General features: G+C 46.5%; 1 protein-coding gene across 4 annotated transcripts in view; it reads left to right on the top strand.

Annotated features, from left to right (window-relative positions):
• Positions 1-21,365, top strand: part of USP13 (ubiquitin specific peptidase 13) — a 67,469-nt gene continuing 46,104 nt past the window's right edge. For 2 of the 4 annotated variants that reach the window (XM_083613190.1, XM_083613189.1), the window contains exons 1-2: positions 1-505; positions 11,607-11,732. In XM_083613190.1, the coding sequence (XP_083469316.1) occupies positions 16-505; positions 11,607-11,732 (616 nt within the window). In that variant the 5' untranslated portion in view covers positions 1-15. Of the gene's footprint in view, positions 506-11,606; positions 11,733-17,058; positions 17,120-21,365 lie in introns of all 4 variants that reach the window. The other 2 variants (XM_083613191.1, XM_083613192.1) reach the window with 2 other exon arrangements.

The raw sequence follows: 21,365 nt of genomic DNA, 5'->3' as shown, positions 1-21,365 counted from the left end.
AACACCGCTCCCCCCATGCCCTGGGTTGGGGTTGAAGAAGGAAGAGGAAAAGGAAAAGGGCGCCTCGGGGCATGTGCAGAGCTCCGGAGAGCGGGATTCCCTGGGCGTGGCCGCAGCTGGTTCCGCGAGCCCCGGCACCTCTCCGCCGAGAGAGATTCCCCCGGGGCGGGGCGGCCCTCTTCCCCCCGCCGCTGCCATTGGGTTAAAAATAGCGGCTCGGCGCGGCTCTCCTCCCCTCCGGGAGGGCGGGCAGGCCGGCCTGGGCTGCGCTCCTTCTCCGCCTCCTCCTCCTGCTCCTCCGCGGGGCTCGGCCGGCTGCGCTCCTCTCTGCTGACCCACCGGCGGGAGCCTGGAGCCGGGCGCGCTCTCGGGGAGCGGCCGGCAGTCGCAGATGGCGGCGGGGGACGTGGGCGAGCTGCTGGTGCCCTACATGCCCACGATCCGGGTGCCCAAGGCCGGCGACCGCGTCTACAAGACCGAGTGCTCCTTCTCCTACGACTCGCCCGTAAGTGAGGCTCCTCGCCCGGCAAGGGGGTCCCTCCTGCTCTTCCTCCTCGCTTGCGCCCTCCGCCCCCCAAGTCCCCACACTACTACTACTACTACTACTATTATTATTATGACTATTATTATAATCTTCTTCTCGTAGGCTCCTCCGCCGCCCTCTTCTTCCTCCGCCCCTTCCCCACTTTTCATAGGGTCCTCGGCCCCACAGAGTATTGGCATCCCTCCTCGGCCCCCCCCCAGCGCTGTTTAACCCTCAGTCCCGTTCTTAGGGTAGCCCGTTGGCTCCCGGTAGCCCCAGAGAAGATGCCCCCATTGCCTCTCCTACGCCCCTCTATTCTACTTAGTAGGGCCCCTCCCATCACCCCATATCCCGTCTGTTTCCACTTAGGGTGCTTCTCCCCTTACCCCATATCCCTCTCTTCTACTTAGTAGTATGCCCCCCCCATATCCCTCTCTTGTTCTACTTAGTAGGGTGCATAGGAGCCAACTCCTAAGGGCTGAGGTCCCTTTGCCTCCCCCAATAAAATATTTGAAGGTACCCCACCCCAGTTGATGGGCATTGCCATTCAAATGGTGTGTGTGGGGGTGATTATGTGGGGCAGGTCTTGCCTGCCCCCCCAATATTTTATTCAAGTTGGCACCCCCGGTTCTGCTTAGTAGGGTGCCTGCCCCCCCTCAATATCCCTCTGGTCTTCCCCCATTCCTCACATCCTTCTGTTAGCAGGTCAGGTCTTCTATTTTGTAGGGTGCCTGTATTCCCAAGGAGCTCTATGTTGCCTTCCGCCCCACCCCATAGGGCCATAGGTTTCCCCCCTTGACAATTAGTTCCCCATGTTTGGGTATGTCGTTGCTGTAGACCCTCGAGCTCTTTTTCTTTGGTTCCTTTGTATCTTCTCATGATGCTCCTAGGCTTGTTGCCCCAATGCCTAACGCTCCACTGTTACTATCTTGGTCTTTCCTGTGTGGGTCCAGAGGCGGATTTAGCAGTGGCTATACGGGTGGCACTGTGGGTTAAACCACAGAGCCTAGGACTTGCCGATCAGAAGGTCGGCGGTTCGAATCCCCGTGTCAGGGTGAGCTCCCATTGCTCGGTCCCTGCTCCTGCCAACCTAGCAGTTCGAAAGCATGTCAAAGTGCAAGTAGATAAATAGGTACCGCTCTAGCGAGAAGGTAAATGGTGTTTCCGTGCACTGCTCTGGTTCGCCAGAAGCGGCTTAGTCATGCTGGCCACATGACCCGGAAGCTGTACACCGGCTCCCTCGGCTAATAAAGCAAGATGAGCGCCGCAACCCCAGAGTCGTCCACGACTGGACCTAATGGTCAGGGGTCCCTTTACCTTTACTTCAGCCTGACACCCCCTCAGTATCTGGGTCAATGGGTTACTCCCTCCATGCCTTTGTACTCTCCCTCAACCTCTCATGGTCCCCATTGCCCCTTAACAAACCTCCCTTTTTTCATAGCTCCCACCTTGAAACTTGGGGAGATTGCAAACTGTGTCTCAGCATCTACCTGGATTCGTGGAGTGTCCTCTGTTATATTCAGGTTGCCGGTCTCTCACTTCCCAATTCCACCTGTTTCCCCAACCGCACCCCCAATTTTCGGTGCCTAGGCTAGTTGAATAGTGTCTGTCCCACCGTACATTCCATAATTGGTACCGGTTGCAATGTCTCCCCCACCTATGGCAACTTAAATAATTCCTGCCTGTGGCTACTTAACCCAGAATGCACCACTCTTTTGCTGCCAGTCTGTGACCTCCTCCTTGACTACATAATACCCCCCCCCAATCCCCAATCCACTGTGCTCCTTACCTGCAAGCCTATCCCTTTAATTCACCCTTAGGGAGCTCTCTCTTAATATTCTCCCCAAAACTGGAAAAAACATTTTAGGTTTGACAACAAAATAGAACCTCCATCTTCAGTGGCAGCCGGATACTGAAAACCAGGTGCTGGGGTTCAACTCTGTGTTATTATTGTTGCTGCATTCATTGCCTGCTTTTCACCCGTAGGTCCCAGGGAAGGTTGTAGCAGTTTTAAAACTCAGAATTAAAAATAGTTAAAACAGATCACAGGAATAGGGTGGATTGCCTCTTGTCTACTTCACACACTTGTAATGGCTCATTGTAACACTTGCTTGGTGTGCAGAAGGTTCCTGGCACCTCCAGAGCTGAATAGGAAAGAACCATGTCTGAACGCTTGCTGCCAGTCAGTGCAGACAGCAAAGGTTTAGATGCAAGGCAGCTTCTGTGCAGGAAATAGCATACAAATCCATGATTGGGTTGTTTCATGTGGTGACTGGACATGTGTATGTTTTGCTGTGTTATGTTTTAGGATGCACACGTGCACGATTGCTTTCTGTGTTGGATACGTTGCAATGTTTGAAAGAGTTCCAGGTAGCCCTTCTCCTTGGAAGACAGAAATTCGCTCCTGTTTCCCAGTGATAAATCTGCTTTCATGCTGCCTGGAGTGCAGTGTTTGTATGTCTACATTTAGGAGCTGCTGGATTTAGCAACATAGAAGTGTTTGTATTTTGGGAGTGGGGGTGGGGTGGGGGTGGGATGCAGCAACTGTGCAACTGCCAACTGGGATTTCCTGAAGCCCCCCCCACCCCCGTTTCAGCGCATTGCAAAGTACAAGTGGCTTGGGATAGTGAGGGCTGCAGGTGTAAATTCTCCTTTTAAAATTAGCTTGAACCAGACTTGCTTTTCCAGTGCAGCTGAAACTAAAGACCACGAAAGTGGATATTGAGTAGGTTTACTTCTCCAGGAAAAAGTTTTCCAAAGTTCTTGGGTCTCCAAGTTTGGCGTTTTTATTTTACTTTGCGATCCTGATTTACAGCTAGTCTGTCACAGCTGAACAGAGGGCACGTTGCTGGCTGGTTTCATATGAACCTCGTGTTCTTCCTCCCTGAGGGATTTTGAAATAATTGATTAGACACAGATACTTTTTCATCCCCTGGGGTCTCTTGCTAGCCTTCTGGCCGGCCTTCTGTAACTTGGCAGAGCCTTCTGTACAGTGCTTACTTGCACACTTTTATGGAGAGTGGCACAATTCACAGGCCCAATATAATTCTAATTAATAAACACACAGATAGGCACACAGTGCTTATGTTCCTTTTAATTAATCTGTGATTATGTTTAATCACTCCCCTGGTTCCTAATTTGCTTATGAGTGTGTGTGTGTCTGTCTTAGTGTGGCAAACAGCAGTTTGCAGGGGTGATATAGCTCTGGGAATGTGTTGAACCAGCTGCACCCCTGCTTCAGCCCAGTTTGGAACGATGTATTGTTAGCTGCTTTTAAATGAAAATTAAAATGCCTAGAAATTTGGCAACAGATTATGTATTAGAAGCTACATAAATAATTTGGAGTTGGGTGAAATACCTTCTTTACTATTTGCTATTGATCTGGATTGCATGTACAGAATTCTGGTTAAAGTGTCCGCACTGAGTGATCACAAGTTCAGGGTTCTAATTTACCTATCCGCATATATTTGCCCAGCACTTTCTGTGGGGGTTTGATTGTCCTTATTCAGCACATCCTTACAGGTCTTGAGCTTACTGTGTCCCACGGCCTGTCTGCATTGCAGCAGCAGACAACAGTAGGCCCAGCATAATCTGAAAGTGTTCTGTTGGCATCTAAGTTGGGCAACACCTGTCACAAGATTTCAGTGGCTCCGACAAGCACTGAACGGCGTATATGCAAAGTCTCTTAAGGTAAAATGGCTATTGCCTCAACCACAGCTTACAAGCACTTTTCATATGGAAAAAGTTTGTGGTCCATTCCTCCAGGACTGCTCCACTTCAGACTACAGGAGGAGAAAAGCAGCTCATTTTTAATGCCTCTCCATGTAATGTAATGTCAGCTACGACTGTTGTAGTCTTTGTTGTCTCTGATACATCTGAATATGCTCTAATACAGACCGTTTAAAAATAGACACTTACTTTCCTATCTTGCAATGCATGCTTATTCCTGCTCTACTATTCCTAAACTGCATTGGTGGCAGGGCTGTCTTAAGCATATGCGGCGCCGGGGCGCAAAGATCTGCCTGGTCCCCCCCCCCAGGTTGCCCAGTCCCAGGTGCGCAGGAGGGCGGAATCGGCTGCCCACCTCAGCGCCTCACTGGCTCGGTTGCCCCCGAACTTGCGGCTTAGAGCCACCCGCAGCGGAAGAGCCTGCCACGGTGCTCTGACTGACGGTTGGGCTCTTCCCCGGACTCAGCTCTCGGGCCCTGGTGCCCCTGAGAGCTCAGCACCCAGGTGCCCTGCACCCCTAGTGCCTATGGGTAAGACGGCCCTGGTTGGTGGTTTGTGAATATTGGATTGGAAGGGGACAGTGAAATGAAAATGGAGGAACTGTGGTCTCCCAAGCATTGGGGATAGAAGGCAGGTTTTGTCCATTCTTCCTTTGCAGCTTGGTGTGTTACTTCCTCCTCATTAGAAGCGAATTTTCACAATTCACTTAATGGGAATAGGGAAAAGGGTTCATTCAGGGACATCACTAGTGTGGATTTAGGCCCATTCCTTGCAATTTGTGACACCAGCTATTAAGAATTGAGCCTGGTTCAATATATATAACCCCAGGATCTTGATGATCAGTCAAACTAGAGTGCAGCAAAGTTGGGAACTGGACAGGCTCCTTAGCCAATTCCCCCCCCCCCCCATGCTCTATCTGTGCTTGTGGGCTCCAGCAGGCATGCTGCTGCTGGTGATCTGAGCATTTTAACTTCCTACAATACCCCTGGCAGAGTTTTGGCCGCAAGGCAGCCTCACTAAACATATTTGCTGGTTTGCTGGCTTCTCAGCAACTCGCCGAGGGCACCTCATGCTGACTTAGGCTCTGATTGGGCAAGGAAATTATACACACTCTCACACACCTGAATGAACACATGTGGATACCCATAATTCCATGTGAATTTTGAATGTTCCCCAAAATAGCCACATTATTTCTCTACTTCACTGGTTCAAAATTGTCACTTCGCTGGTCTCTCTCTGAGTTCATTTTGGACTGTCTGTGCTCACTTGCGCATGTTGCCAATCTCCAGATTTTGTACATTATAATTTAATGGTTTGCACACAGTGGGTTTGTTTGTTTTTTGGGATAAAAAAATGAGGTGCCAGTAGGAGACTCATCTGACTGTTTTAGGTGTTTGATCGCCCTCTTTTTTCTATTTTGTTTTGTGACATTTTGATCGAGAATCTATATGGGATTCAAAAGTGACTCAGCTGCCTGGTGCTTATCATCTCTCAGTGGAAAGCAGGTTCTTTTTATAACCCACACACTTCAGATCTCAAGTGTCGCCCAGCAGCTCTCTGAGCAGAGACTCACACTGATTAGGAAAGGCCAAAGAAAATTCCAAAACAGTGTCAAGATTTGCATACTTAAGGTAGACCAGCTGGAGGAAATGCTCAGGCTACCACTTTGCTAAGGCAACTTCCTCTGGCCCGTTTCCATTCTCTTAAATGGGACAAAAATGTGTCGTAGTCCAGTCCATTTTGCCAGGCTATGGATTGGGGCTATATTTATACATAAGGAAAATGTATGCCCTTACGATGGATGGCAGGTGCGGATGGAGAGGCAGGGGCACTGTGATTTTAGTATTCGCTGTGCATGACATGCACTACACAGTAACTATCAGATCCCTTGGGGCAGAGGCTGGCACTGTGCGTTGGTAGGTTTTACTCCAACTGTGTAGGTTTTGCTCCAACGGCTAGTCCCATTAGGTGGACAGGAAACAGCTTAAATTTTTTAACACCAGCAAGTGAATAGCCAGTAGTAAAGTTATGCGCTTGGGGACATCCTTTGAGATAAAACCTTGCCTGATTCCAAGGTGACCTTAAGAAAGCTGGAGGGGCCAGCTAGATGGAGATGTCAGTCATTAACCAGGCATCCAGAGATCTCCACATGGTCGCACTTGAACCCGCGCCGGTCGCAAAAGGCACCTGGGTAATTTCTAACGCTGCATGTAAGCCCATATTTTAGGTATGCTATATTGTATTAATCCTATTTATAATAATTATTTGTGGGGATCAATATCTGCAGGGCTGAAATACTTTGTGATTGCAATCTTGTGATGGGAAGACCAGGCGACGTACGGAAGCCAGAGCTCCACACGGTGTTTCAAGTGTGGCCGGACCTTCCACCAGCCTTCTTGAGGGCTGATACTTTTAGATGATGCCATTTTGAGCTTTTGGAGGTTTCTGAGGAACAGATTGCTTAGGACTCGGGGAATAGGCTTTAGCTCAGCAGTAGAGCATCTGCTTTTCATGCAAAAGCTCCCAGTTTCAACCTCCAGCATCATAATAATAGGAACAGCAACAACAACAATTTTATTATTTATACCCCGCCCATCTGGTTGGGTTTCCCCAGCCACTTTGGGCGGCTCCCAGCAGAATAGGAAAAACACAATAAAACATCAAACATTTAAAACTTCTCTAAACAGGGCTGCCTTCAGATGTCTTCTAAAGGATGTATAGTTATCGCCTTGACATCTGATGTGGGAGGGATAGGGCGGGCACCACCACCAAGAAGGCCCTCAGCCTGGTTCCCTGTAGCTTCACTTCTCACAATGAGGGAACCACCAGAAAGGGGTTGGAGACAATCCTTCAGGTATACTGGGCTGAGGCCGTTTAGGGCTTTGAAGGTCAGCACCAACACTTTGAATTGTGCTAGGAAGCACACTGGAAGCATCTCCAGGTTAGGGCTGGAAATCATGGTACTTCGAAAGTTGAACGGAATCCGTTCCGGAAGTCCATTCGACTTCCAAAACGTTCAGAAACCAAAGCACGGCTTCCAATTGCCTGCAGGAAGCTCCTGCAGCCAGTTGGAAGTTGCAGAAGCCACATCAGACATTCGGGTTCCAAAAAACATTCGCAAGCCGGAACACTCACTTCCAGGTTTGCGGCGTCCAGGAACAGAAATGTTCAACTCGCAAGGCGTTCGGGATCCAAGGTGCGACTGTATAGAGAATATGGTTTGACTCGGTATAATGTGGCTTCCTATGTTAATTTCACATGGATCTCACTCACATGTCCTTCCTTTCCCAATGTTGCACATGCAGTCCATGTTATGCACTTTGACTCTTTTGTCCTCAAACTTTTTTTTCGGAATCCTGGAAAGGGTCATTTGCTTGACAAATCTATAGAACTTGGACTTGATGCAGTTTGGCTCTCTCTACCTTCTACAGATTTTGCTCATACGTTTTTTGCAAATTCAAGGAAGTGTCTTTTTTATAGCCCTGTCAGAGCAAATTCCAGTTGCTTCAATTGCCTGATCTTTTGCAACCATATTTTAATAGCAGCAATTGCACTGTAGTTTCTGACTGATTTCTCTGGCCACAGTGTTTCCTCAAAGATTAGATGTTCCATCTTAGAGCCGTACCAATGATTACCTAGGCATCAAACCGATGAACCTTAAAATGTTGGCTCCTGTTGGGTTTTGGCTGGCTTGAATGAGCGGTGTGTTGCTTTCATGCAGGATTCACTAAGATCCTTGCATGACTTGGCTACCCCAGCAAGCCTTTGATAGTAGGATTGGACCCATCCATGGGACCCATTGGTTTTTGATGGAAGAAAATAGACTATTATGTAATGCCATAGAGGCATTTAATGTGCATGAATGTGTCAAACAGGCTGACAAATAGCCCTCAGGGGGAAAAACCACCCATATAAAACCTTTTACTAGCCTGGCCTTCATATTGTTATACCCATCCCATTTCCCTGAATGGTAAGTAGACCTGGTTCCTACATGGCTTTGGTTTCCCTTGGAAGGTGAGATCCCTATATAGCTATAAATTTTCCACAATATTTGAGTTTATTTTCAAAAATAAAAGTTGAGCAAAAATGGGAGAGCACAGCCCAACATTCTTACTTGCAGCAAATCCACTGTCCTACATAATCTTGCATCTCCAGATGCTTTATGCGTAAGAGTAACTATTCCAAACTAACTGCTGCTTCTCTGACTCACCCTCCTCGAATACCTGTTTCTTGGGGCATTTTTTTCCTTTCCCCCACTAATAATATGACGGGAAGGTCTTGCTGTCAAGAAACCCATCTTTTAAGAGCTGTTTCTGCAGGTGGTGTGGAACACGGCAGCTAGGTTGCTTGAGGGGGCAAACATATAATACAACAAAAAAATACCACCACAAACTGGCTTATAAGTATAAAACCAAATTTACTAGAATAATAGCTAGAATAGAGGGAGACTTATAACCATTCAAACAACAAACACACCAAGGTGCCATGTGCAAGAGAAAGCCTGGAGATACTGTAAACATGGAGTAGATAAATGTACAACTCTATCTTAACAAGTTGTTGTTGTTGTTTAGTCATTTAGTCGTGTCCGACTCTTCGTGACCCCATGGACACGAGCACGCCAGGCACTCCTGTCTTCCACTGCCTCCCGCAGTTTGGTCAGACTCATGTTTGTAGCTTCGAGAACACTGTCCAACCATCTCGTCCTCTGTCGTCCCCTTCTCCTTGTGCCCTCCATCTTTCCCAACATCAGGGTCTTTTTCAGGGAGTCTTCTCTTCTCATGAGGTGGCCAAAGTATTGGAACCTCAGCTTCACGATCTGTCCTTCCAGTGAGCACTCAGGGCTAATTACTTTAAGAATGGATGCATTTGATCTTCTTGCAGTCCATGGGACTCTCAAGAGTCTCCTCCAGCACCATAACTCAAAAGCATCAACAAGTTACATGTACAGTAAACGTTATACAGACTGGATAAATGAACCGTTCAGCAAGTAGCGTCAGTCCAATCACAGAATGGCAACCCCGTGCCACCACAACGGCAAGGGTAGCACACTGGAGAATATGAAAAAGTTTTTCAAAGATTGAACTGGATGAGATATTCTTCAATGGGTCTTGAGTTGGAAACACAAAGCTGTGTACATGGCTCAATTACGGGAAGGCATATCAAAGCCACCACCCTGGTGAGAATAACACAAGTAGGCAAAAGGAGACCTGTTCTCCGGATATATTACAGGTTTCGCTACACGCTTCACCAGTCCGAAAAGCTGCATGGTACAAAACAGCACTCCAATTACAATGTGTGGTAAACCATAAAAATTAGAAAATATCAGTCTCATACTATACCTTACCCAATCATACAAAACATTTTGCTCAGGATAAAGAATGTATTCACAGGCACAGCTAGTGTTAAGATTCATAACAAGCAGTTAAATACAGTACAGGTGTATAGAATTAATCATCACATGATTACATGGTTAAAGGTGCAGCATCACTTTTCTGTTACAATCAAACAACAGTATACATATTAACTCATACATAGCATCCCAGATCAAATTCAGTATTCAGACCCTTTGGATATAAGGTTCCCGTTCAGTCAATTTATTAGATTGAAAAGAAATTCTTCTCTTGAATCCGATTTTTAAAAAATTTAAAATTTTAAAAATGTTGCATCTCTTTCCTCTTCATTAAGAGATAGAGGCTATCCACAGACTATAATTCAAACAGCCCTTGATAGGGCTAAAAGAACTTCCAGACAGAGTTTGTTGGTATCAAAACCCAAGAATGAACACAACAGGATTTTCGGTTCTATATATAATTGTTTATCCTCCTCTATTGCAAGAGTTATTAAACAACATTGGCATATCATCTCCCACATTCCAGGTTGTGAAAATTTACCAATTTTAGGCAAAAGGTGGACTAGATCATTTAGGGACATTCTTACCTGCACTGATTTATTGGAATATCATAGTGAGGATCCTTGTATGGACTACTGCAATGCGCTCTGTGTGGGGCTACCTTTGAAGGTGACCCGTATTGTCCACTCGTATTGTCCTTTTGTAAGGTTCCATGTGCTGGGTATATAATTCAAGAGGGTATTTTGCTCTGTAAATGTAAGGTTGTTCCGTACAGTTCTGTTGATAGTTTCAGTTACCTTCTGCCAAAAATCTTTCAATATAGGACAATGTAAAAAACCCATACATTTTAGGGAAGCATTATCCCTATTGCATCTCCAACAGTTAGATACCTCATTCTTAACACCAGAACTCGAGGAAGCTCCAATGAAGCTGAATATTAGGAGAATTAGGAGAGGCAAAGGAAAGTACTTCTTCATGCGACACATGGTTAATCTATGGCACTCAGTCCCACAAGATGCAATGATGGCCACCAGCCTAGATGATTTTAAAAGAGCACTGGGCAAATTCACGGAGGATGAGGCTACCAATGACCACGTGCCATGATGGCTCTATTCTTCCTCCGAAGGCGCTTGCTGGAAACTGCAGAATAATAACAATAACAATAATAATTTATTATTTATACCCCGCCCATCTGGCTGAGTTTCCACAGCCACTCTGGGCAGCTCCCAATCAAATGTTAAAAACAGTACAGCATTAAATATTAAAAACTTCCCTGAACAGGGCTGCCTTCAGATGTCTTTTAAAGATAGGATAGCTGCTTATTTCCTTCACATCCGAAGGGAAGGTGTTCCACAGGGTGGGCGCCACTACCGAGAAGGCCCTCTGCCTGGTTCCCTGTAACCTCACTTCTCCCAATGAGAGAACCGCCAGAAGGCCCTCGGCGCTGGATCTCAGTGTCTGGGCTGAACGATGATGGTGGAGACGCTCCTTCAGGGATACAGGACCGAGGCCGTTTAGGGCTTTAAAGGTCAGCACCAACACTTCGAATTGTGCTCGGAAACGTACTGGGAGCCAATGCAGATCTCTCAGGACCGGTGTTATGTGGTCCCGGCGGCCACTCCCAGTCACCAGTCTAGCTGCCGCATTCTGGATTAATTGCAGTTTCCGGGTCACCTTCAAAGGTAGCCCCACATAGAGCGCGTTGCAGTAGTCCAAGCGGGAGATAACCAGAGCATGCACCACTCTGGCGAGACAGTCCGCGGGCAGGTAGGGTCTCAGCCTGCGTACCAGGTGGAGCCGGTACAGAAGGGGAGAGTGATGTTATGCTCTGGTCGTACGTGCATGTTTCCTATAGGCCTCTGGTGGGCCACTGTGAAAACACTTCTTTGGACTAGGCAGGCCTTTGGTCTAATCCAGTAGGGGCTCCTCTTACCTTCATGCTGAAGGATTCGATCAGATTTCTTTCACGATGTAACTGCTCTCTTTCTCTCTTCTCCTCTTCAGGATTCCGAAGGAGGCCTCTATGTGTGCATGAACACCTTCCTGGGATTCGGAAGAGAACATGTGGAAAGGCACTACCGGAAGACGGGTCAGTGTGTGTACATGCATTTGAAGCGGCACATGAAAGAGGTAGGTGCTGTTGGGGCCATCATATCTGAAGGCTCCGTTGAAAGTTATTTCTTTCTATTTGAGAATTAAAACAGCTGGCCTGAAAATAATAATTGAAGATTGGTATTAGGATTTGTGCTTTGTAGTTCAGGCAGGCATATTTGGGAACTCCCAGCAGTAGACAGTACCTTGTGTAAGCAATGTCCGTACGCAATTGGTTTGCTGGGAAGCTTTTGGCAGCTTTTGCATAATGGCCCAAAGGGCGTTGGTTGTTGAGAACACTCCTGGGTCAGAAAAGAAGTCTGTCTTAGTGCTACATTCTGTTTCTCCCAACCAGATCCTTGCAGGAAGTCCCACAAGCAGAACACGAGGGCTGTAGTCCCCACCCTCTCAGTGGCAGTGCCAGATTTATGTATAAGCTAAACAAACTATAGCTTAGGGCCCCACTCTCTTGGGGCCCTCCCAAAAATTTAAAGGACAAAAAACTTGATGTACATTTCCAAAATATAAGATAAGTTCAACAATTACTTTGATAACACACGTATTTTGTTATGTGCAAATGGTTTTGGATACCTATTAGGTCCATAAATTACCATATACAGTGGAACCTTGGGTTGCAAACATGATCCATGCGGGAGGCACATTTGAAACCCACAGCGTTCGCAACCCGCAGCGCCGCGTCTGCGCACGCACTGGTTGCGATTCGGCGCTTCTGCGCATGCGCAAAGCACAATTTATTTTCTCTGCGCATGTGCGAGCGCCGAAACCTGGAAGTAACCCGTTCCACTACTTCCGGGTTCAGCGCAGTGCGCAACCTGAAAACACGTAACCTGAAGCGTCTGTAACCCGAGGTACCACTGTAGCACAAAAAACAGTGACAATTTGTTGTTGACAAAGGACAGCTGGGCATATGAAGGGCCCCATTACCTTCAGTAGCTTAGGGCCTCATCAAACCTAAATCCGGCCCTGGTGGTGATTCTGGTATCTAAAACTGGTTGCTGGGAGTCGTATTCTAATAACATATGGAGGGCTACAGGTTCCCCATCCCCGCTTTAAGTTGTGAGGTTGAATGCCCCTGATAATGTAAAGGACTACGTGGGGTGGTTATGGGGAAGGCTATGCTAAGTTCACTGTGGCATATTTATCATTAGTAGTTCAGCTGATGGGGCAAATCGCCCTTGCAAAGCACCGTTGAGAACCTTTTCGGGTTGCCATGAAGTGTTCTACTTGTCCTCTCATCTGCTCCCCGTGGCTGAGTTGTAATTGCCCTTGCACATCCTTACCCCTTACAACTGCTGCCTACCAATCATAAAAATTGCTTCTGTTGTTACAGCAACACTGTTTTGAGTCCACTTCCATGTTCTTTTTTTTAAAAAAATGGACTGGTCACTTTTAGTTGAAAAGACCAAGTACAGTGGTACCTCGGGTTAAGTACTTAATTTGTTCCGGAGGTCCGTAGTTTACCTGAAACTGTTCTTAACCTGAAGCACCACTTTAGCTAATGGGGCCTCCTGCTGCCGCCGCGCCGCTGGAGCCCGATTTCTGTTCTCATCCTGAAGCAAAGTTCTTAACCTGAAGCACTATTTCTAGGTTAGCGGAGTGTGTAACCTGAAGCGTATGTAACCCACTGTATCACTTTAACAGCAGGAGGAAGAGAATACAGTGGTACCTCTGGATGTGAACGGGATCCATTCCGGAGCCCCGTTTGCATCCTGAGCAGAGCGTAACCTGTGTCTGCGCGTCTGTGTGCGCGCGGGTCACGATTCGCCGCTTCCCCGCATGCGCGTGACATCATTTTGAGCGCATGCGCATGCACGAGTGGCGAAACCCGGAAGTAACGCGCTCCGTTACTTCCGGGTCGCCGCGGAGCGCAACCCAAAAATACTTAACCTGAAGGTACTTCAACCCGAGGTATGACTGTATATCTAAATGCAGCTGCCATAGCACTGTGCTTGGTCTCCTCTGGAGAAACAGTTTGCTGCCCTGCTTCTTCCAGAAACAGTGCACTCTGAGGGCAGCAGATATAGCACTGTATTTTTATTTTTAACATGGAACAGTGCTGTGGGTGCTGCCGATCCTAATTTTTAAAAGGCTTGTTCTGGTATGCATGGGGAGGCGGGGAAGTAGTTTGGGAGGAAAATCGCAGTAACGCTGGTGCACATAATGAGGGTTGGGCAACAACCGGTCTCGTGGATAAATATTTACGGTGCTGCTTTAGTGTTTGGCACTGACCTCCCAGGGAAATCTTTCCAGCAGGTTGAAGGTATGCACTGAAGACATGTACCAGTAAGTTTGGCTTCAAAGACTGTTTACATGTCAACAAGACATGTAACCTCTTCAGCCCTCCCTGGTAATGGAGGCTAACATAGCCGCTGTCCCAGCAATGATAGGTCAAAGTTGGTTACCCTGTTCTGATTGCCCGTGTATTCTTCTGCTGCCCAGTTGACCATGTAAACACAGCTGTTTGCACTCTGTACCAGGGAGGTTTCACCTCTGCACCTCCCCACTAACCCCTCACAATAAATACGATAATATATGGATTTATTGGAGGTATCCAAGTTGTGTTTATAAATGCCCCCCTCTTCAAATATGCTTACTCTTGGTTTCACGAGGCATGGTTGCAGTCTGGCTAAACAGGCCTTGAAATGAAGATATCTGTGTGGAATAACAGGTGTATTTTTTAAATTTGCAGACTGTTTTGTGATTAGACCATCACCCGCTTGAATTGACTTTAAAAATACCTGAATAGGCTGTCAACTTTGCTCTGCGGGATGGCTCAGTCAGTAGAGCAAGAGACTCTTAATCTCAGGGTTGTGGGTTTGAGTTCCACGTTGGAGATTTATGCATCGAAAGGCGATTGGACTAGATGACCCTTGTGGTCCCATTCCAACTGTACAATTCTTTCTTAGGAGAATGAGGCTATCCATCTCTCTGCCTCGCTAAACTGTTGCTGGGATTTCAGTTTTACTTATGATGAATTTTTTTAACTTGAGATGTTGCATACGCCTGGCCTTCCAGATATTGATCTCTGCGGCCTTTTGCCCTGCGCTCTTTGCCTTGTTCTCCGGACCCAGCGTATCGCCTTTTGTATAAAGAACACCTGCTTATGTGTTTGGTTATCCTTTGGTGATAACACCTACTGAACCTGCATCAGTCTTTGAGAGCTGTCTCACACTTTACAGAAAATGATGCACCCCTAGATCTGTTCTGCAATCTTCAAAGAGGAACCACCTTTAAGCGAAGGGGCAGAAAACAATTGCCTGGGAGTGGAGACTGATAGAGACTTTTGAGCAAGTTTCCAACTTGTTTGTTTACATGCATCCTATCCTCACTTCAACTACGGGAGGGGGAAAAACATGGTTGGCGCAGGAGCCCCTGCTCACATGTTCAGGGTGAAACTGTGTGGACTTGAAGTGAGAAGGGTTGTCTGTGGCTTGGAAACAGTATTAGAGCAGCCGCTTTGCACCCAAAAAGCCTCAGTTTAATCACATGAAATGGAGAGGCACCAAACTGTGTTCATCTTAAGTCCACATGCAGTTAACCAAACACATGAATTTCTGTTTGCTTGTGACGTGTCCAGCAGCTCTCATTTGTTTTACATGTTCAAGAGGAAAACTGAAAGTTGAAGGAGAGTCAGCGATAGATGGGGGCCCTACCCCTTTAAAAAGGGTAAAGGGACCCCTGACCATTAGGTCCAGTCGTGACCGACTCTGGGGTTGCGGCGCTTATCTCGCTTTATTGGCCGAGGGAGCCGGCGTACAGCTTCCGGGTCATGTGGCCAGCATGACTAAGCCGCTTTTGGCGAACCAGAGCAGCGCACGGAAACGCTGTTTACCTTCCCGCCAGAGCGGTACCCATTTATCTACCGTATTTTTCGCTCTATAGGACGCACTTTTTCCCCTTCAAAAATGAAGGGGAAATGTGTGTGCGTCCTATGGAGCGAAGATGCCATAGCCCCGCGACCCTCTCCCGGCTGGAGAGGTGACGCGCGGCTATGGCAGGAGCCTCCATAGCCGCGCGTCACCTCTCCAGCCGGGAGAGCACGCGCGGGGCTAAAGCAGCCCCCCGCGACCCTCTCCCGGGTGGAGAGGTGATGCGCGGCTATGGCAGGAGCCTCTATAGCCGTGCGTCACCTCTCCAGCCGGGAGAGCGTGTGCGGGGCTAAAGAAGCCATAGCCCCGCGACCCTCTCCCAGCTGGAGAAGTGACGCGTGACTATGGCAGCAGCCTCTCCGCTGCGCCTTTCTGCTGCTCCCTGACCTGCTCTTTGGGGCTGGTGGTGGGCTTCCCCCGCCAGCCACAAAGAGCAGGTCGAAAGGAACCTTCCAAGGTAGCCGCCTGAACGCACCTTAAACGGCACCTTGTTTTAGAGCGGGAAAACAAGAGGGGGAGAATTCTCCCACTCTCTGTGCAGCGCCTCCTGCCGCTTCGCTGAAGGGGCGCTGGGCAGAGAGCGGAAGAATTTTTTTCCTTGTTCTCCCCCCTCTAAAACAAGGTGCGTCCTATTGTCCGGTGCGTCCTATGGTGCGAAAAATACGGTATGCTGGAAGCTGTTCAGAGTGTCTGGGCAGTCCAGTCCGGTGGGCAGGGTATTATTATTATTATTATTATTATTATTATTATTATTATTATTATTGAATAGGATGTGCCTATTGGAGGGCATGCAGACCCTTAGTTCCCCTAGAACAGCAGTTCTCAACCTGTGGGTCCCCAGATGTTGTTGGACTACAACTCCCATCAGCCCTGAGCTCTGGCCTTGCTAGCTAGGGGTGATGGGAGTTGTAGTTCAACAACATCTGGGGACCCACAGGTTGAGAAAGGCTGCCCTAGAAGTACAATTACCATGATTTCATGGTGAAAGGGAATTGCTGTTAACCCAGGTTAATGTGCTGTGTGGCTTCCTCAGAATGAATCTTGGAGGCAGAGCTTTGATCAACAACTCAAGGTGCTAATTGTCGACTAGGGTACTTGAAGGCAAAGGAGAAAAGAGCTCAGGTACCCTTTAAACAGGTGCATAGGAGAAAGAGTGTTAGCAGGTGTTCCTTGACAGGCAAGGATAAGAGGAATTGCAGCTGCTGAAATCTCCTCTTCTTAACTATCTGTTAAAGCCTGATAGAAAATAAATACCCTTGGCTGCACTGTCAGCTATGATTGATGATGATTAACACTTTACATTTCCCTTTACAACAACGTTGCAAAGTGGGAAAGGATTCACTGCCATGCAGATTTTGCACTAGACTGATTTGATTCTAGTTTCCTATTTTATTTTTCTTGTAGTGACATGAGTTAGACTTTTAACCTTCTTCTTTTTCTCTCCATCTCCTTTTTTTCTTTCTCTTTCTTTCCAGAAAGTAACAGGGGCATCTGGTGGAGCTTTACCAAAAAGGAGAAACACCAAGCTATTTTTAGGTATTGTAAAGAGCCATTTTCAAACCTTGTTCTGACTAACTAACACAGGTGCATGTTTGAGGTGGGTTTTTTTGTTTTTGTTTTGAGTTCCAGTGGCTTTGGGTATTGAAGTTTCTTTTTCACGGATCAAACATACATTATTCTGATGATAAGGGGGCTTTTTAAAAATCACTTAAAAAAAAAAAGTTCTCGTTATAAACTTGCGACCCATGGAGGCTGCTTTGAAAAAAAACAATCTTTTCATTGCTGTTTCTCCTGCTTTCTTTCTGCACCCATCTGTGTCCTAATAACCCGTTGCATGTGTTAATAAATTAAACCTTGAAAAGAAATTGAACGGTGGAGACAGTGTTAGGTCCCAAGGTCAGGGAAGAAGTTTGAAATTGAATTCCTGACTCCAGAGTTGCCCTTGCTTGTTTGGTCACAAGGCTTTTGTTCTCTCCTAAGACGGACCGAGTTAGCGAGTTCAATTTGTTTCCAGTAAAAAGGCCTGCTTTTTTTTTGTTAGAAATCTATTGCCGCTTGCTTGGGGTGGAAGTCTGAATCTGATTTGTGTGTGCATTCGTTTGGCTAAAATCAATGGGACTTAGGCATGTGTAAGTGTGCACATTTGTATATATGTGAATGTGTCCGCATATCAGTTCATGTGATATATATGTGAGACTTGCGACTCTTTTTTTCTGTCTGAGCTCCTCAGCCTTTTAAGAAGTACACATCTGAAGGGATGAGGGGGACCAGTGAAGAAACAAGTTAGTTGGGGGTCCCTCTCACATTGAGACTGTGTTTAGGCAAAGGTACTTTAGAAGCCAAAAGACTGGGAGCCAGCTGTAGACTTTAATTTGAAATTGAGTCATTTTTGTTTGGTTTACAGGTCTTAGGTGCTTTAAAATACAACTTGACCGGTTCAGTAAACACACATAGTGCAGGGAGGAAGGTAGGGGGTCTGTTAATGAAAAAGACGAGCCCTATCCTTTGATGCCACCTCAATTTTAGCCAGATTGTCTCTCCTCCAGGCGCATAGGTTTGTAAAACCTAGCAATGATTCAGGGAAAGGTGGCACCAGCTAAGTACCGTATTTTTCACTCTATAAGATGCACCAGACCACAAGATGCACATAGTTTTTGGAGGAGGAAAACAAGAAAAAAAATATTCTGAATCTCAGAAGCCAGAACAGCAAGAGGGATCGCTATGCAGTGAAAGCAGCAATCCCTCTTGCTCTTCTGGCTTCTGGAATAGCTGCGCAGCCTGCATTCGCTCCATAAGACGCACACACATTTCCCCTTACTTTTTAGGAGGGAAAAAGTGAGTCTTATAGAGCAAAAAATACGGTAGTTTTAAGCATGGGTTACAAAAATCAAATAGTTCAGTGTTCATGGTTTTGCTGCTGCTGCTGCTTCTGTGTGGCTAATGTTATCCCCTTTCCTGAACCAGTAAGTCATATTTGCATTTTGGTGTTGTGAAACTGATCCCCAGTGGTTGATCCAAAACAAGCTCTGTGATGTGTATTGTGATAAATATTAGGGGGAGCTCAGCAAGACCTTTTTTTGTTTGTGTGCGTTTTGAGTAAGACCTTGCTCTGTGTTTTCATTTATTTACTGCTTTTTCAGTCTTACAAGAAAAAGCCTCAAGGCGGCTTTCAAATGAACTAGAATGAAACATCCAGATTTTATTTTATTTAATCATGATTTACAAAAACGAAAATAATGAATAAATATAACTGGGTTCAAATAAGCCCCCTCCCCCCTTCCAATGCCCCTTGGTCCCAGAATGAAGCCTCCCCTGTTATTAGGATTCAGGTTTTGGTTGAGAAGGGGGCCTGTGGTTGCCTAGCAACTGCTGCTCAGCTTACTGCTTCCCTAGAGCTGTCAAAATGGCTGACTGAGGCTGAATGCGGCCTGGCGGTCAGCGGCATGGTCAAGGACAGGCTAGCAGCTTCTGGGAATGCCTGGCAAGCTGTCAGTTTGGCACAGCCTTTAGGGTTACCATTAGGGACAAATTCCTTATTAGTCCTATGGGTAAACTGGCTTTAACTCAACGAATTTGTCCTTCTCCCAACTCTTGTTCGTGAAGCTCTCTCCTCATTCTCTTATTCGCATTTTCTTTAAATAGATGGTTCCAAATGGCTTGACTTCTTTTGTTGTTGTTGATGACGGCGACTCTGTTTTAGTGTAGAGAAGGTGACTCATTAGGACCACAATGTACTACTGGCGCTGCTTTATTGTTTCTGACCAGTTGGACGTCTTCTCCTTTCCAGTTTTTTTTGTGTGTGTGCAAGTTCCACAGAGAAAAATAACAGAGGCACAAGTAGCTGTTCGGATTTCTGTGTTGTCCGTATTGGAGGGGTAAACCCCCCACCCAAAAAAACCCCTTTTCCCCTGGCTTAATCTGAACAATAGCTTAGTACCTCATCTGAGAAACTTAGATATATGGAATGTGACTCTTATCACAACTGCACAGTAGCCTGAATCATCCTCTGTCCTGCCTTTTTGATGCTACCTCCTTTCATATTCCCCCCCCCCCCAGCATTCAGAGTAGTTTTATTTATTTTTTTGGAAAATCAGGATTGAGGATCAGGGAAAAGAAACCCTGCGAGCCAAATTAATGCAGCTGAAACTTTATAAAATGATTTCTCTGCTCCCACACCACCACCATTTATTATTGGGGAAAATCTATTCTTTTCCAGTTCATCAACTAGCCCAATTGTGAGTACAGATGAGATTCCCGCTGCACCAACAGGAGCATCACAATTCTGCAACCCACATTTTTAGCTTAGAGAAACGTTTGCGTCTACCTGTGTTTTTCTGCTGCCACAGAGTGACGTCTAAGTGATGTCTAATTGACAGAAATGGGATAGCCTCTGTTATATAGGGGTTTTTTTTTGTGGGGTGTGTGAACATTCAACCTGCTACCCAACTCATTTAGCGCTTAAGCCCATAAATAGAGACGCTACTCTCTGAAACAGGGAAGAGTGCTGAATATTGGTGATTTAAAGTACCCCTGAGTAAATAGCATGGCATGGGGTGGAGGGGGAGAGGATGCTTTACTTGTGTCAAAAATGCAGTGGTTTTTAGGGGTGCTTGAAATCCCCCCCCAACTTGGAAAAAGCAGTAGATTAATCTAAGAAGGGCAGGCAGACTGGTAGTCTACCATTGCAGTTGATAAAGATGACACCTAGGAAAGTGGACTTGCCTTGTTTATCGTTTTATGTATCCCTGATGACGTATCAAAATGATGTGTGAACAGAGCCCCAGGTTGACTGCAGGTTATTGCAAGGAAGTTTCTGGTTAAGTGAATGGATAAGATGCTGAAGGTTGTTGTTGTTGTTGTTGTTTAGTCGTGTCCGACTCTTTGGACTCTTCGTTGTTGTTTAGTCGTGTCCGACCCATGGACCAGAGCATGCCAGGCCCCCCTGTCTTCCACGGCCTCCCGCAGTTTGGTCAAACTCATGTTCATAGCTTCGAGAACACTGTCCAACCATCTCATCCTCTGTCGTCCCCTTCTCCTTGTGCCCTCCATCTTTCCCAACATCAGGGTCTTTTCCAGGGAGCCTTCTCTTCTCATGAGGTGGCCAAAGTATTGGAGCCTCAGCTTCACGATCTGTCCTTCCAGTGAGCACTCAGGGCTGATTTCCTTCAGAATGGATAGGTTTGATCTTCTTGCAGTCCATGGGACTCTCAAGAGTCTCCTCCAGCACCGTAATTCAAAAGCATCAATTCTTCGGCGATCAGCCTTCTTTACGGTCCAGCTCTCACTTCCATACATCACTAATGTTGAAGGTACTGATGAGCAATTGAGTTATCCAGTCTGACAGGGGCTGTGTAATAAAATTTGATTGAATAAAAATATGTAACGGTTTAAGTGACCTGCTTTTTATTAAATGGGGGAGCTGTGGCAGAGAGGCAGTAGCAATTTTGAACTTCTGAATCCCCACCTAGTGAGCTGTATCATTATCTTGAAGATTTTTCCTACAGCTGGTTAATGGTTTGCTCACGTGCGCAAGCGACAACACTTTATATCCCTATTTCAAATGTGAGTCTAACCTGGAATTGAAAAAGTGTTGTCTTATATATGTGCATCTTCAATTTGCCTGAACCATTTCCAACATGAACAAATAAGCCAGTTGGGGACTGGTTATTTCACTTGGCTGGGATAGATGCTTATGACCAGTGGTTTTTTTTCCTAAGAAAATGTTTAGGGGTATGCATACCCCTGGGTCCCCCCAGAAAGAAAGCATTGCTTATGACTGTTT

This window comes from Podarcis filfolensis, assembly GCF_964270895.1.
Source record: "Podarcis filfolensis genome assembly, chromosome: 5".
NCBI lineage: Eukaryota > Metazoa > Chordata > Lepidosauria > Squamata > Lacertidae > Podarcis > Podarcis filfolensis.
The sequence above is the reverse complement of the archived record's forward strand: the minus strand, read 5'-3'. Positions and strand labels throughout refer to the sequence as shown.